General features: G+C 37.3%; 1 protein-coding gene across 1 annotated transcript in view; it reads right to left on the bottom strand.

Moving 5' to 3' along the window:
• Nucleotides 1-3,695: 3,695 nt before the first annotated feature.
• Nucleotides 3,696-18,253, bottom strand: part of LOC140329074 (uncharacterized) — a 43,046-nt gene continuing 28,488 nt past the window's right edge. The window contains exons 3-6 of the mRNA XM_072409154.1: nt 9,947-10,097; nt 9,449-9,615; nt 9,202-9,361; nt 3,696-8,834 (exon numbers count right to left, since the gene is read on the bottom strand). Of these exons, the coding sequence (XP_072265255.1) occupies nt 4,672-8,834; nt 9,202-9,361; nt 9,449-9,615; nt 9,947-10,097 (4,641 nt within the window). The 3' untranslated portion in view covers nt 3,696-4,671. The remainder of the gene's footprint in view (nt 8,835-9,201; nt 9,362-9,448; nt 9,616-9,946; nt 10,098-18,253) is intronic.

Raw genomic sequence — 18,253 nt, 5'->3', positions numbered from 1 at the left:
GGCTACATTCCACACTCAAATTGCTGGCAGCAGCACGGGTAACTTCGGTGGCAGAAGGAGGAAAGACAGCAGAGGAAGATCGAGCAGTTTGAGCTTGCTTCTTGAGCGGAAATGGTTGCACAGAGCTCTGTGCTTTGACCAGGTGTTCTCGCCAGGTTACTGGGTGGTGGCTTTTTAAATGAGTGCTCATGCAACTTGTTCCAAGTTTGTTTGGGTTTTTGCCTCGTTTCAAGTGTTGAGCACACAGTCAGCCGCTGATGAAGAACTAGGAGGAACAGGTGTATCATGGACTGTTTGGGACACCTGTAAGGCCTGTGTCTGGGACTGGGATGAAGAGGGGGTAGAATCACTTGACCCAGGGTCATGTACTCCACTACGTCTTGTGCCTGGTGTGGCAATAATGGACGCCCACCACCAACAGCAGCACTTCTTGTTCTTGGGTCTGCAGCTAAAAAGAAACTCATACTGCTTTGCTTGCCACCCCTGCCAAAGCTGCCCTTCTTTGGCCAGACATTGTAGAAATGTTTTTATTTATGTGGCTTGACACCCTGCAAAATACTTTTAACTAATATGCTATATGTATATGTCAATTTGTACAGTAAGTAGATTTTTTGATTGGGGGGGAGGGAGGGGTTGACACAAAAAATGCAAGTGCGCTGTGTTGTATGCAGCACTTTGCTTCAGTGGTGACGCTTGTAATATGCAGCAAAGTATACAAACTATATACTGCAGTATACACTGCGTTTGTGTGTCTGTCTCTCAGTACAAGTGTGATACTGTGCACGCAGTCGGCAAGGGGACCCTGCCTTTGCCTGCGTGTATGTAACACACTGACTGACTATCTATCTATCCAGCTTTCTATCTATCTATCTATCTAAGTATCTATCAATGTATCTATCTATGTATCCATCTATCTAGCTATCTATCTAGGTAACAGTGAAACACTCTACCTGAGTACAGTAGATTTCAGGACTGCACCAATACAGTACAATCGAACAATCTATCTGACTAATAGTGTGAGTGTGACACAGTCTAACAAAGTAAAGCACTTTTTTTCACTTTGACAGAGCAAGCCAAGCAGCACAGAAAAGTTGTGATGCTATCAGCAAATTCCTGTCAGGAGTGGTAAATGCAGGCACGCCCTGGCCTTATATAGGCCAATGGCTGCCTGTGTGGCATGCAGTGACAGACAGCCAATCGGCTGCCTGCCACAACAAACATGGAGGGGGCATCCCTGCTCTAATTGGAGGGCCCTAGGCATCATTGGGGAGGTCCCTAGGCATTGTGGGAGGGTCGAATTTGGGGATTCGAATTCAGCAAAATTCGGGTCGGGTCCTCCCGAATTCGAACGGTCATATTCGGGTCGAACATTAGGACGACCCGAATTTGAATAACAACACTAGTGCTGACCCCCATAGGTAATATCCCCCCAAGGACATTGTCTTTTCCCATGGACAATGTTCAGCTTCAAGGAGGATTATTAAAACTTATGACCTTGGAGACTATACGTGTTTTCTACAGGTGGCCCTATGTGCTTTATACTTTGAAACAGATGGACATTAGACTTCTTAAATTGTTTGTACACTTTATATGCCTTACTTTGATAACGGTTTAAAAAGTTGGAATTTAAAAAGTTGAAATGCAAACTCTTTTTGTGAAATTTTGATAAAAACTTATTGAAACCAAAACTGTAACACATGTTCTAGAGACAACTCTCTAAAATGAAAATTGCATCAACTTGTTTTTTTTTTTTTACTTAATTTCATGTGTAAAACACAAAGTTAAGTAAAAATTGCCCTAGTGGCTTGCAGACCGCAAAAAAAAATTTCTTTTGGTGTTTTAACCCCATGCTGCTCTATATAAAACTCCAAAAATCCAAAAAATGGCTAGAAATACATTTTAAGTCTTATCTATCACCCAAAGTTGCTAATATCTTCAAGGAGTTTTATGCTGAACTACACAACTTCAGCATGTAGACATGACTAAAGTATCTAGTGAGGCTAATCTAAACATAAAAAAAAAAGATTGTGGGTTTTATCTATAAGACTATTGGAAAAAGCAGAGCTAGGGGGCTCGGCACTAGTGGACAAACTTTGCACAAACACTAAGTGCTGTGTCTGAGCTAGCTAAATAGCCAGGGATGATTAGGAGGCTATTTCCTGTTTGGCGGGTGGGATGGGAATAACTGATAAAGCTTGGGAGCGCAGGCGTGCCCAGAGTCAGAACTATCCGCATGCGCAGGAGAGAGGTGCCTGTGCTTTAGTGAGGGAGAGGTAAGTGTGACACCAGACATTAAGTCTCTTCCATATTCAGGGTTTTAGAAAGTCTCTGAGGAATATTACCTTTATTAAATTTACATGCAAGGAAGACTTTTTGTGTGGCTACATTTTGTTGACAAAGCTATGATGCTTTATATGAAAAATGAATGTCATCAAAAGAAATTCATTTGAATATGTTAAAAAAGGAACCAGACTCTTAAAGCAGTTTTTAAAAAAAACTGGGAGTTAGGAGGTGTGACCCAGGAGGTGACTGTTATTCAGTAGTGTGCTGGCTAGAGGAGCAAGGAACATGACTGATAACAAATGCAAGTAAATTCAATTGGTATTTAAATGTTATAAGTAAATTACTGCAATGTGAAAAGGCAGATTACCTTAATTCTTAAAAACATATAACATTTTGTGAGGAAATCAAGATGATAGATAAGAGAAGCAAATCAAAGAAAGAAAGAAGAAAGATAAGCAAAAAAGTAAAATCATGAAAAAAGTGAAGAAAAGGGGAAAGATGGGAGGGGGGGAAGAAAGGTGTACGGTATGTGACAAATCTGCTTTCTCTTAGATTGAGCATAGTCACTAAAGAGGTGCAGAAGAGGTGCAAGATGATCCCAGGTCACTAAAGGAGGTTGCATTACCTGCTTATAAGCAGCTGTGATTTTGATCTAGGTCCAACAATCCCAAGTGGAGATAAAGTGCTATAGGTATAGATCAATTTATTTTACTCTTAGACTCTGAGATGCCTCTTGTGTAAATGTTCAACCAGTCTAAAAATCCTAAATGTGTGGACACATCCACCAAGTGTGAAAAAAAGTATATTCAGCATGGACAGCAAAAATTGATCCATATTTTTTAACCTTTTACCATAAGCAAGATGTTTTCTCACATTTAGTCAATAACATGGATCTGAAGGTCATGCTACCATTTTTGATGCAACTGGTCATCACTAAATGTGAAAGGAGGAGTCTGCTATGAGGGATTGTTTATCTGAGAACCTAACATTACAGAATAAAAATTGGGCAGTAACCTTAACAGCCCCTTATGGTCAGTCTAGGTGGCAAATTAAGGTTGTTCCAAATAGGTAATTGTGTACATAAATGTTTGGGAGTTACCCAAGGCGCACAGTTTAAAGTTGTTGCTGCAATTTTGTTGCTGCATTGTTGCTGTGTATGGTCTAATGAAACCCCCAATGAAAGTGTACATGCCATTCCTCTAATTTGTTATATGCTCACCCAACATTATACTTAATAGGCAAACCTACAAGTTTTAAGTGGATGCTGTTTTATTCACTTCCTGGTGCAACTTGGTGAAGAAACATGGATTATCAAAATAGTGCATGCAATAGTAGGTGATGACATCAGATATTAATTTTATCTTGGACAAAGAAAATATTCTATTTACTAAATTACAATGCATAGTACAAAATTATAAATTATAGTAAATATATTTTTATTATATTTATATTTAATAGTAACATTTTTCATTTGATATATAACCAAGAAGATACATAAAACATAATATATTAGGAACCATTTTGTTTAGTTGACAAACATAGCTTAACATTTTTGAGCCACTAGTTTTTCACAAGCAATTTGGAGACAGTTACTTTAAACAGAAAGTAAATAAAATATCCAACCTCTCTAATATATTGTGTAAAGTTGGGTTAAGAAAAAAAGATCTATGTGTTATGTTTTGTGTGATAAATGATATCCAATGATAAATCATCTTTAATTTGACAGACTAAACTTTTACACGAACCTGGACATCCAGGGATGGTGACATTTTTTTCCTGAACTAAAATTACTAAAATAAAAATGCTGCAATGTAAAATGTTATAGCTCTGTACAATGTGCATAACAAAAGTTTGCTTTTTGGTGATTCTGTTATTATTTTATTTTCAATGTTTTTGCTGTCAGTTTTGTTACTGCTGCTGCATAATTTGGATTGTGGTATAATTTTAGTGACTGTTCTCATGACATCTATTTTCGGTTAAATACTTATATATATGTATGTATATTATAAAAGTTTAAAATGCTTAAATTGTTTATTCAATTGTTATGAGTGTTTATGGCCAAATCCGACTGCCTGACTTTTAGGCAAAGTAGCTAATTGATGATTTATGACCATCTCATGTTATAATAGTAAAATTTAGAATGATAACAATTATATGTTATTAGTTCTGTCAACAAAGTATAAGACATTGTAAAACACAATACATTTTTCAGAGAAAAAAAATCGTTTCCCTAACTACCCAAAGGATGACTTTTTAAAATGTATTAGTAGTCATAATTTTATCATGCTTTTTTGTAAAATAAATCATTTTCAGGATTCATGTCCATTACACATTCAACCAGATCCAATATACATTTGTATGATTGTAAGGTCATACTGTATGATTTACCTAGGTGTGTGTGGGAGAGAAGTCAAAGGAGACATCAGGAATGGAGAACATATTTTCAGAAAGGATGGAGGAGAACTTTGGCTGAAGATTGTCCTTTTTGGGAGGTGAAGTAAGGTCCATGTTAGCGGGGGGCATGGCAACACTTATATCCTTGCCTGGTTCCTCAGTTTGCCCTGAGAAAGGTTTTTTCCACTTTGGAGCATTGGCTTGTACTGAAGGCAAATGTATTTTCAAGGTGGCATCATCCTGATAGCCCAAGTTTGGTGGCGGAATTTCCACATTTTTCATATGTGGAATGCCAGTATCAATAGTTGGGCCTTCTGTTTGACCTGGGAATGGTTCCTTCCACTTTGGCTCATTTAAATGTGTCAATGGTCCATCTATATCTACATAATCTAATCCATCACTTGACAGCTTTGGACCAGAAATTTTAACATTTGGGGCATTTATTTTTGGTGCTTTGATATTAGTAGATGGTAATTCCATAGCAAAGTCAGGTGTACTCATTTGAGATGGGGAAATCTTGAAACCAGGGACTTTTGCTTTACTGTCAGGTATGTCAATGCCAGGACCAGATATATTAACAGAAGGTAAAGAAATATTTCCTGCTGTGTTTTCTATTGCTAATTTTGGAGTTTTTGCTTGAACATTTGGTACACTGATTGCACTTTCCAGCTCTGGAACTCGAACTTTCAGATCAGCATCTGGAGTTTTGAATTTTGGAGGTTTTATATTAATACTTGACACATTTGCATTTAGCTCTGGGCTTTGCACTTCCATATTAGCTTTTGGCAACGATGCTTCAGGTGCTTTAAGTTTAACATCAAAGTCCTCAGAACGAGAGTTTCCAAAGGCTGGCATTTTAAATTTTGGCATTGTCATCTTTTTATCTAAAACTTTATTACTGACATTTGGTGCACTAACATTCATATTAGGTAATGTGGCACTGCCCTGTACTTTTGGAAAAGAAGGAGCATCTAAATTTGTGGATTCTAAGCCTAAATCAACATCTGGAAAGTTGCCTTTAGGATGAAATATACGCAAGTTTGGAAATTTAAATTTTGAGTCTTTGACTTCTACACTTGGTGATCCAATTTTTACACTTGTATTTCCGGGAGGATTTGTGGGTATTGTAATGTTTACATTTTTAACATTTCCACCTGCATTTACTTCAGGATCATTAATGCTGACACCTGAAAGATTGAATGAAGGCATTTTAAATTTGGGTGGATTTTTTTTTTGTCCTATTTCTTTCATGCTTATCTGTGGAGCATTTAAATCAGCTTTTGCTGATTTTAAAGTTCTATCTGCTTTTAAATCTGGAGTCTGGATATTAGGACCTGCCATTTGAAAAGATGGCATTTTAAACTTTGGTGCTTTTAACTGTACCTCTGGTCCCTTAACATCACTGCTGGGTACATTTACATCTATTTCTGGAGTTTTAAATGATTCATTAACTTCCATATCAGGAGCTTCAAGCTTTGAGTCAGACGTTTGGAAAGAAGGCATTTGAAACAATGGTAATTTAGGTATAGGGGCATTTACATTTATATTGGGGTCTTTAACATCAATTTGGGGACCATTAATATCTACCTTTGGAGTTTGAAAAGATGGCATCTGAAAGGAAGGCATTTCATTTTTAGGTGCATTTATCTTTGTATCTGGAGATGGAATATCAAATCTAGGACCACCAATATTCACGTTTGGAGAATTTAAAGAACCACCCACTTCTGACGCATTTCTTTCAACAGTAATCTTTGGTGTTTTTATCTGAGCTTCTGGAACATTTGCATATTTTTTTTGTGAATTTATATTAAGGTTTGGAGGTTTTAGAATATAACTGACATCTAAATCAGAAGTTGCAACCTTTGGAGTAGACTTTTGGAAAGATGGCATTTTAAACTTTGGGGCATTTACATTTGTGTCTAAACCTTTAACATTAATTTGAGGTGCATTTATATCTACCTCTGGAGTTTTTACAGATGCATCAATGTCTGTAGTTTGGACCTTGTGACCCGACATTTGGAAAGAAGGCATCTGAAAAGATGGAAGTTTTAATTTGGGGGTATTTATATTTGTTTCTGGACCTTTAATATTTATTTGAGGTGCATTGACTGGCAATTCTGGACTTTTTGCAGATGTATCAATATCCAAGTTTGGTGTCTTTAAATTTGTCTCTTTCATCTGAAATGAAGGTAAATTAAATGATGGCTTTTTAAACTTTGGCGCACTCAGATCAGTCTCAGGGCCTTTTATCTTTATTTGAGGTGCATTGACATCTAGTTTAGGAGTAGACAATGAAGCATCAACATCTACATTCGGGGCCTGAATGTTTGGCCCTGACATCTGGTAGGATGGCATTTTCACATTTGGTGTATTAATGTTGAAAGAAGGCATTTTAAATTTTGAACCCCTCACATCTGCTTCTGGAAGTTTAATGTTGGCCTCTGGATTTGAAATATTACCCTTTAGTTTTGGTCCCGACACATTTATGTTAGGTGCATTTACATCCAATTTAGGTCCCTTTAAATCTAAAGTTCCAGTTTTAATGTGGGGAGGTTTCAGGCTCAGCTCAGCATCCGGAAATCCTTTTTTGCTGCCAAAAAAGTTAAATGAAGGAATTTTAAATTTTGGCTTTATGTCTGGTTTTGGAACTTCAAGGTTCATATCTTGAGATTGGAGTGTTGGCATTTTTATTCCTCCTTTAAGCAGTTCAACATTGATTTCGGGGCTGTTTGTTTTGGGAACATTTATATCAGCTTTTGGAATGTTAACACTGACTTCTGGACCATTTAGTTTTGGAATATTTCTATCCGGTTTTGGAAGGTCAACACTGACTTCTGGACCATTTAGTTTTGGAATATTTATATCGGGTTTTGGAAGGTCAACACTGACTTCTGGACCCTTAAGTTTAGAAGCTTTTAAATCTAATTTGGGTAGATCAAGATTAACATCTGCTCCTTTCAGTTCAAGAGCTTTTATATCTGTTTTTGGAAGGGCAACGTTAACCTCTGATCCATTTAGTTTTGGAATATTTAAATCTAATTTTGGTAAATCAAGATTTACATCTGGAAGTTGCATTTTGGCTTGTTTTAGATCTGCTGTAGGTAGTTCAACATTAACATCTGGACTCTTTAACTTTGGCTTATTTATCTTTAGTTTAGGGAGGTCTATATTTACTTCTGGAGTTTTCAGTTTTGGAATATTGATGTCTGCTTTTGAAAGGTCAATATTTGGGCCCTTGAACTGTGGCATTTGAAGATCAGTTTTAGCAGGATCAATATCCAATCTTGGAACTTTAACCTTTGGAATTTTTAAGTCAGCCTGAGGTAGGTCAACAGTCACATCTGGACTCTTGAGTTTTGGCAACTGTGTGTTAATTTTGGGGAACCCAACACTGACATCTGGAATGTAAATATCAGTTATGTTTACATCTGTGCCTTTTGGAAAATAGATATCAGTTTTAGGAATGTCATTTTTCCCATCCACACTTCTCAGTTTTGGCATTTGTAAATCAGCATTTGGTAAGTTAACATTTAATTCTGGTCCTTTTAACTTTGGCAAGCTTACACTAGGTGTAGGAAGATCAACCTTCATACCAGGAAATTTGGACCTTTTCACTCCAATGGTAGATAAATCTGTATTTATTTCTGGCCCTTTTAGTTGTGGCCTATTTACATTCAGGTCAGGAAGATATACATTGACATCTGGATCTCCTATCATTGTAATGCTTGTTTTAGGAAGGTCAACATTCATTTCTGGAACTTGCATATTAGCTGTTGGGAGACCAACATTTACTACCATATTTTGCAGCTTTAGAGTGTTTATATCTGCATTAGGGTGCAATTTAGCACCCTTCAAACTGATTTTTGGAAGATCCACATTCAATTCTTGTCCCTTTAAATTGGGGCTCTTTAGGTCAGGTTTGAGTGGGCCTATATTCACTTCAGGTGTATTGACATTCAGATATTGGAAATTAGCTTTACGTAAATCAACATTTACTTCTGGACTTTTCAATTGTGGACCTGTAATGTCTTCTTTTGTGAAGTCAACATTAACTGGTGAACTACTGAACCTTGGAGCCTGTGCATCTGCTTTTGGAAGAGCCATATTACCATCAGGAACCTGAATATTTGGCATATTCACTTCAAGATCTGGATCATCTAGAACAGATGTTTTAGAATTAAAAAGGTTAGAAGGTACATTAAACTTTGTCCGCTTAAGGTTTAGTTTAGCTACATCTATCGCTGCAGCTTTTACTTTGGCCGATACAGTTGGTGCTGCTAGTTTCACATCTGAAGCCTTTATATTGCCATCTATTTCTGCTTTAGGAAACTTAACACTGGAGCTATTTACATCAACATCAAGATATTGTTTATGTGAAATGTTAACTGTAGGTGCTTTAAAAACTATATCTACATTTGTAATATTTATTCCTTCTCTTGAAGCATTACCAGATGACATTTGAATTTGTATCAGTTTCTCTAAGTACTTCAGGAGTGGACAACTCTGGAATATTTGACAAATTACCTGATGAGCCATTTGTACTCAGTTTGTAGCTTGGTCTTGTGGATTTGAATTCCCCACTATATGTGCTTGTCTTGGACAAATTGTGCATGGAAACTGAACCTTTAAGATAGCGACGAATCTTAGTGTTGTAAAGATCATCATATGCCGAAGGTTTACCTACCTATAAAAAAAAAAAAAGATAAAATAACTGTTAAATTTTTAGTTAGGTATAACCATTTTATGCTACCGAAAAAGTAAATGACCTTACCACATTGTCTGCTCTCAGAGTGTATGGGCTAAATTGGGGGAGTGTGTATTCACTTTTTGTGTGAAGTTGTAGACCAGCTTTGTAAGGTTCTGCAGCTTTCAGGATATTAATCACCTCTGCCTTCTGTAGATTATCAAAAAAAATTGTTGCTCCAAGAAGCTCATCTCCTGTAAAAAAGTTATTCTTGTTACACTTGCCAAAAAACAACACACATTTCTCTGACATATAATTACACATGTTTTAGTCCATTATATGAACTTCACATTGGTTCCTTAATATGTATTTAAAATTGTAAAGTTCCAGTATTCATAAGTTCATTTCTACCATCATCAAAACTTTTTACACTGCTTTAAAAACCACACACACTTTTATTTTATTATTACAGTTAATAATTTCTAAAGCTTTTGAAGCTAAGGATTGCAAATAAACCAGCAATACAATGATGGATAACATTGTATTGCTGATTTATTTGCACTCACTACAATGTTGTCTGTGCACCTTTTTTAAGTCCCAGGCTGTTGACAACAGGGTCATCTTTAATTCCAGCAATCACAACATTCCCATTGTCATCATCCAACACCAACAGATCAGAGATGCTTCCAGGTTGGCCATTGAGGACCAACTTATTGTTGCTTTCCAGCTGATAACTCTAAGAAGAAAAAAAAAATATTTTACACATTACTATATAAAATGTTTTACTGTGATTAGACAAAAAATGTGTGTAAGATTACTTAATTACTCTCATGTATAATTATCTTCAGCATTTTTTTCCAGGGTTCATTTTTGCTTTTATTTGGCCTAAATTTTTAGATTCCTTTTTAACTCTTGTAACAACACAGTGCCCAGTGCCCTGGACAAAGTATTACATAAAAAGTTTTGTATTTATTCAGGAATAATACTTTAATATATTATATGTATGTGTTTTGTTTCCCTATTTTAATAATGCCAGAACTTTTGCTATTTGTTATACTGTTTTACCTTCATCTAGTATTGTCATGTTTTCCTACAGATCTGTTTTCACAAATATATTATATTTAATGTATTCAGGCCAATGATGTTGATCAACCTACACAATGGAAAATGAAAGATGCTCAAATTCAATTATAACAAACAATGATCATGTAGCTACTGTATATACCATGATTAGGGCTGAGAATGAACTAAACGGCAATTTAGTCAGATTTCAATAGTATATATAATGTGAAGCAAATTAGATAAAAAATAGGTTAGTACTGCTGTCTTCTGTGAAAATCATAAATGATCTAGTTTTAATTCTTTTGTTTTTGTTCTAATACGATAGTGCAATAAAGAAAAAAATTTGATCATTTAAATTAAATTAACTGTCTGGGACACTCTTTTGATTTTCATTGCCTGAAACAATCCTACTTGGTGGATCACTAATGACCAACAACAGCTGATTCTACTGATTTCAAGTGCTCCCGTACACTGTGTTCTTTCCTCTTCAAGGGATAATTCACTTAGCTTAGTGGATTTTTACCACATTTACTGTATCTCTTTTAGAGTGATATTTACTTTGTTATTTGAATTGTCAAAGCTTCTTTAGTAAATCGATCCCATGGTTTATTAAAGCTCTCTAAGACTAAAGAAGATACACTTTCATCAGTGAACCTGGGTGATCCAGCAAACCTGGCAGTGTGCATGATTGTATGTATTTATTTGCGAGCATGTTGTGCGAGCATGTTGTGGAGGATTGTAATGTAGTGTATTGTGCGCTGCATCGCAATTCCATGTGTACCCTGACTGTATTGCTTTTGTTTATGTGATGAATAAATTTTACTTATTCAATCAAAAATGGATCTCGTCCAGGATTGAAAACATTTGCTAACAAATAGCAAATAACATTTAGGAAAAAATTTCCAGGTTTGCTGGATTTCCCAGGTTCACTGATGGAAGTGGATCTTCTCCAGCCTTGAAGAGCTTTAACATCCATAGCGGTCTAATTCTGTCCAAATTTCCATGCAAAAAGTGGTACAATTTTTGGCATGGAAATTTGTTTTTCATTGTAGGCTATTATTCTTAGGCATAACTCACCGATATTTAATACATTTACCAACTGTATTAATAAACTTTAAATAACAATATATATTATATGCATGTTTCTTTACAAAATACAGCTATTTTGTATTGAATCCAATACAAAACTATTTGAATTTCCCGCCAAATCTACCCCATGACCTGTGGGGACCAGGAGGATGCCAGGGGACAGCGACGGAACAAGGTAAGTAGGTTTTTTTTTATTTAAAAGCTACCCCGAGTGTGACTCGGGAATACCGATTTTTGCCTGTAAAATCCACTCGGGAATACCGCTAGGGGGGTTAATAAATCAGGCACTGGGAGCCTGATTAATCAAGCCAAATCCGAAGCGCGCTCGCACACATGTATTTGCGACCTGGAATCAGACACCAAAAACCTATTTATCAACCAAATTTCTGCTGTCAAGAAAATGGTGACATATTTTCTCGGCAGGTATCAACTGAAATAATTGCCTTCTTCGAGCTGCATATCTCTGGCAGCTCGACAATGGCTTAAAGTCACTGTTCTAAAAAATCATTATTTCTAAAGGAACACATCTTTCACTTAGCCCTAAATAAAAATGTTTGTGGTGTTCAAATATTTAAAACATATATATTAGCTAAGAAAAAAGCATTTTTTTGAATGACCTATTATTTTCAGGTTCAGAAAGAGTTACCTAATTTCAGCTGTTTACATAGGCGCCTACCTAAACGCTGACGATGCCTGACCTGAGGATCCACCTGGTGATAAATACTTGCGAGTTCAGGCAGGCAAGACCTCGCTTTTGCCAGCGGACTAGATCATCCAACCAAGTTCTTCTTTGCTTCCATAGATAAACAGGTTGACAATCAAAAATCTGGCCATCGCTAATCTGGTTGTTTCAGTTTTCAAGCATGAATTTCAGGTCGCATTTTCATACAGGAACTGCAGTACACTGTTTGGTCACTGAAGTTTTGATGGCGCTGTTCTGCAGAAACAGCTGTTAGGTCTGCTTACTACACTAAATACACGTTAAGACGTCCCTGCTGCCTGCTCTCTGGAACTGTGTCAGATGTCCGCGGGTCTATATATCTCTCTCTCTCTTTATATAAATATATAATATAAATATATAAATATAATAAAATAATAAAATCATATAAAAAATTATAATAAAAAATGTTTTAAACCAAGCACACAAACTTCATAAATGACTTAAACCTTAAAGCCTACTTTATTTTAATTTATTTTTTTATTAAATAGCTGTTCACTGGTTTACAAATGTTAAGGATCATATCAATAAATGATTATGGAATATCAAACTGTCAAAAAAGAAACAGCTAAATTGCATAGACTGCGTATGTCCTAATTACATGTGAATTTGTATCAGCTGTGCGCATAAACATGAGCATATATAAAGATGTTGTCTGACTTGCTTTTTCCTTTATCTGTTTTTTTGTCTTGTGGGGGGGGGAGTTGTTTGCTGTGTTCTACTATGTTGCTACATTTCATACTTTGCTTACCATTTAGCACAATAGCTGCTTTGGTTTTTTAAACTTTGAATGTTTCAATGTCCATTTTGCAATTAAGAAGTCAGTGGAAATGATATGTTATTGTGTTTGTGGCCATATTGTTTAATTGCAATAATATGTCCAGTTTTCCACCCTTGATAGGTATAAACTGCATATTGCAATAAAGTTGTTTTCAAAGTCTTGTCATTATTTGTTTTTTGGGGGGTTTGTTTTTGTGATCTCCTTTACAATCTCCTAGGAACTTTTAACCTTGGGTGATGCAACAGACCCCCAATTTAACAAGTCAACTGTGATTGTTTTGAAGCAGTTCCTTGCTCTGAATTGTTGAAAAGCTAAAAACAGCACAATTGTATTATTAAAACTGTTGTTTGATGCACATAGTTGTTTGCCAAACCACAGGAGCCTCATGCGCATAGTTGTGCTCGAAATCAGACCCGCTATGTGTGCGTGAACTGTGTTCTATCAGTTGAAAAAATGCACTGGCCACTTTTGCAGAGAAGGATCCTCATTCGGGTAAGTTTTTCTTTTTAGGTGTATATTGTTTGTTTACCTTCATGTGCACTCATGTATGTACATACATGCATATATGTATGTATATAGGCATTTATATGTGTGTACATATACATAGAAAAGAGAAATTTTAGGAAGAAATAGGCAAAGAGTTTTTTTGGGCATATTGCTTAACATGCTTCAAATTGAAAAGAGTGGCTATTTCTTCTTATGATTTCTGATGTCATGGGGTTGACGCCAAGCAAAATTAATGGAGGATATTGCTTCTGGTTTAAAGGAGGAATCCACCTTTATGTGCTTCCACTACCAAGCCAAGTTAAGTAAGTAAATATATAGTGAGCCAAGGTCTAAAATGCCATACAAACTTGCATAAACACCCTGAAAGGCTGGAAAAACAAGAAAATATGTTTGGCACAAAGTGAATTTGTCCCTGGCAGTTTGATATCCCAGTACTATTTGTTTTGTGTAAACACCTAAATAATGCATACAATCCAGTATTAGCAAAATTAGGCTATGCAACAACAGAACATCTGTCCCTTTCTAAGAGTTCTTGACCCTGCTTGTGAGCTTGGCAATCAATGTGGTTTGATGTTGTGCTTGGCAACATGGACCTCCTTCCATCACTATCAGGTGTGTTAGAATGAGTATGCAACTCTGCTGGACAGCTAATTGACAACCTGTTTGGACACCAAGTGGAAGTTACATAGTTACATAGTAGGTTAGGTTAAAAAAAGACATGAGTCCATCAAGTTTAACCACTAGGGAAATAAACATATCCCAGATATAAAACCCTTTAAGACATAGTTGGTCCAGAGGAAGGCAAAAAAACCCTGGTACAATTTGCTTCAACAGCAGAAAAAAATTCTTTCCTGATTCCATGAGGCAATCGGATGTTCCCTGGATCAACAGTCACTGTTATTTTTACTTTAAATCCTTAATACCCAGTTATATTTTGTGCTTCTAGAAAAACATCCAGCTTTTTCTTAAAGCAATCTATAGTAGTTGCTGAAACTACTTCCTGAGGGAGCTGATTCCACATTTTCACAGACCTTACAGTAAAGAATCCCTTCCTTATCCGGAGCTTAAACTTCTTTTCCTCCAGATGCAAAGAGTGCCCTCTTGTCTTTGTAATGATCTGTAATGATGAAGTGAATAATGGGGAAGAGAGTTCTCTATATGGACTGTTTATATATTTATACAGGGTGATCATATCCCCCTTAAACGTCTCTTTTCAAAGGAGAATAGATTCAGTTCAGCTAATCTCTCCTCATAGCTGAGCTCCTCCATTCCTTTTATTAATTTAGTTGACCTTCTCTGCAATCTCTTCAATTCAACAATGTCCTTTTTGTGAACTGGTGCCCAAAACTGTACTGCACATTCCAGATGTGGTCTGACCAATGGTTTGTACAGGGGCACGATAATGTCTCCATCTCTGCAGTCTATTCCTCTTTTAATAAAAGAAAAAACTTTACTAGCTTTAGATATTGCAGCTTGGCAATGCATGCTGTTATTAAGTCTATGATCTACCAGAACCCCCAGATCCTTTTCCATTTCTTACTCCCCCAAATGTATTCCCCCTAAACAGTAAGAAGCATGCATGTTGTTAGCTCCCAAGTGCATAATTTTACATTTATCTATATTAAATGTCATTTGCCAATTGGCTGCCCAATCAAACAGTACATCCAGGTCTGCTTGTACATTATAGACATCCTGTATGGACTTAATTCCATCACATAGTTTGGTGTCATCTGCAAAGACAGAAATGGTACTTTTAATCCCAAACTCTATATCATTTATAAAGATGTTAAACAGTAAAGGACCCAACACTGAACCCTGGGGTACACCACTAATAATCTTAGACCATTCAGAGTATGAATCATTAATTACAACACTCTGGATGTGATCTTTAGGCCAGTTCTCTATCTATTTACAGATTAACTTTTCTAAACCTATCGACCCTAACTTGCATATTAACCATCTGTGGGATACAGTGTCAAATGCTTTAGCTAAGTCCAAGTACACTATATCAACTGCTATTCCACTGTTTACCTGTTTACTTACTTCCTCATAAACAGATAGTAAATTTGTTTAACAACAGCCATGCTGACTGTCACTTATAATATTATTTTCCAGCAGAAACTCCTCTATGTGGTTCTTTATCAAACTCTCTAAGACCTTTCCAACTATGGACGTTAAACTAACGGGTCTGTAGTTTTTTTTTTTTTTTTTTATAAATTATTTTTATTAAAAGATATCAAGGTACATACAAAGAAAAGAAAATAAAGTGGTCGTAACATACAGTTCAAAAAAGAACATACAGCAAGGTTAGTTTCTAACAATACATATCTTCAAGCTTGTGGCGTAACGGCCAACCGCATAGAAATACAAACATTGTAACCAACCCGTTGTGCTGTATCAGTAGCAGGAACCATGATATCTTAAGGTTTTCAAAAACATTTTTATAAGAAAAGAAAACTAAAAGAAGAACAAACAAAGTAACTAATTAAAAAAAGGAGTTAAGAATAAAAAAAAAAAAAAGAGAAAGAAAAAAAGGGAAGAAGGAAGGGGGGGAGAGATGGGGGGGTTTAAAGTGGGCATTGACCAGCTATAGAATCACATCTCTGAAACAGTGGCAGAATGCAATTAGGCATCCATCCCAGCATACTCAGGTATCTAGGCGGGTGGTCGTAACAAACCGCAATATTCCTCAGTAGTGATAAAGTGGATCCAGTGGTACCAAGTCGGTGCAAATTTTTCCGCTTTCTTAGCGTCAGTGGATATCATATCCTCCATGTGATATATATCAGCAACCCTTTGCAACCAATGTACTACCATCAGAGGGGCAGTTTTCTTCCATAAGGCTGGGATACAGACCTTAGCTGCATTGAGAAGGTGTCTCAGGAGAGAGTTACTATAGCACCTGCGGGACATGTCCAAAACATGAAGAAGTGCCAGGGCCGAATTGCCCCTTACATCCACTTCTGTAAGCTTTAGGATAATATTAGCTACCGAACTCCAATATAATTGCACTTTTGAGCATTCCCAGAAAACATGCAGTAGCGTACCCTGTGTGTCGCCACATCTCCAGCAGGTGCTATCCGACCCCGGGAAAATCAGCAAGCAAGCTTCACCGGTGTCCTGTACCAGCGAGTGGCCAACTTGTAGTTGCTTTCCTGATATTTGTTGCAAATGGACGCCTTATGACAGAAATGAAGTAACATATCTCTCTGGGTTTCAGTAAAACAAGTGTCCAAATCAGCTTCCTATTGGGATACAAATAAAGGGAGTTCTGGCGTATATACAGATAACAGGGTTTAATAGGCATGGGAAAGTGTGCCCCGTACAGGTTGACCAGTTGCACACAAGTCCTCTAGAGGAAGAAGCGATCGGGCTATTGTATTGGGCCGCAGCAAGGATCTCAGAACATAAGTGAGTTGTATGTGGCGCCAGGGCGACAAGGAAGGGAGATCCCTTTCCGTTTGTAGGGTCGAAAAATGTTGCCATTCCCCATTATGCATGAAATGGGATATTCTATACATGCCCAAAGCACGCCATTGGCGAAATATTGGGTCAGTCTGGCCCGGGGGAAATCCAAGATCACCTAGAACGGGAGACATTGGAGACGGATATATGGTTACGTTTTGAGAGGAGAAGTACTTAGTGACCACTTTCAAGGTCTCCCCAATCAATGGATAGGTGTACATTGCTGTCCTGCGGCAATGGGGGCAGTAGAGCATGCATCCTCCAACCCAACCCACAGTTTGGAGCGGCTATTAGTGCACCAATCCAGCAGCCTAGACAAGTGCACTGCCTGATGGTATAAAACTGGGTCAGGGAATGCCATTCCTTCGTTGGCTTTGGGGAGTCTCAGTAATGTCATCCTAAGCCTGGGCGCCCCATTAAGCCAGATAAATTTTACAAATTCTGAACGGAATTTTCGAAGGATAAAAAGCGGGATGTGTATTGGGAGTGCTTGCAGCATATACAACAGTCTAGGCATAACATTCCTTTTAAGCACATTGCACCTCCCAAACCATGTAAATGCCATCTGTCTCCACCTCTGTAGATCACTTCAGATTTTATTTAATAGAGGGGTAAAATTGAGATCTACAATTCGCGTTAGATTAGTGGGAATCTGTGTGCCCAGGTAAGAGATAGCTGAGTTAGACCACTTGAAGGGGAAAGAAGGGGCTAAGGCCTCTCTAATTTTTCTGGAAAGAGTAACACTCAGTGCCTCCGACTTTTGCAGGTTTATTTTGTAATTAGATAGCGAGGCATATCTGTCAAGCTCTCGCATAAGAACTGGCAAAGTAGTTACCGGTGTTGCAACATAAAATAAAAGGTCATCCGCATAAGCAGCTACCTTATGTTCAGTGGGGCCAATCTGGACTCCCCTGATATCTCCATTGGCACGAATTATTCGTAGGAGGGGCTCCAGGGTCAACACTAACAGCAAGGGGGATAATGGGCATCCCTGCCTCATCCCATTGGTAATACAAAAGGAGTTGGAGAGTTCACCGTTAACCTGTACTCTGGCGCTGGGGGAGGAATACAACGTTTCTATCCAGAGAGGAATACGAAGGGGAAGACCCAGATGTGTCAATGTGGAGAGCAGAAACGTCCAGTCCACCCGATCAAATGCCTTCTCAGCATCAGTGGAGAGGAGCATTAGAGGGGTGTTGTGAGTATGTGCATAGTTAATAATATTCAGGGTACGGATCGTGTTGTCCCTGGCTTCCCTCATCGGGAGAAA

This window comes from Pyxicephalus adspersus, chromosome 4 (genome assembly GCF_032062135.1).
Source record: "Pyxicephalus adspersus chromosome 4, UCB_Pads_2.0, whole genome shotgun sequence".
Taxonomy (NCBI): Eukaryota; Metazoa; Chordata; class Amphibia; order Anura; family Pyxicephalidae; genus Pyxicephalus; species Pyxicephalus adspersus.
This window is presented reverse-complemented; position numbering and strand designations above follow the sequence as displayed.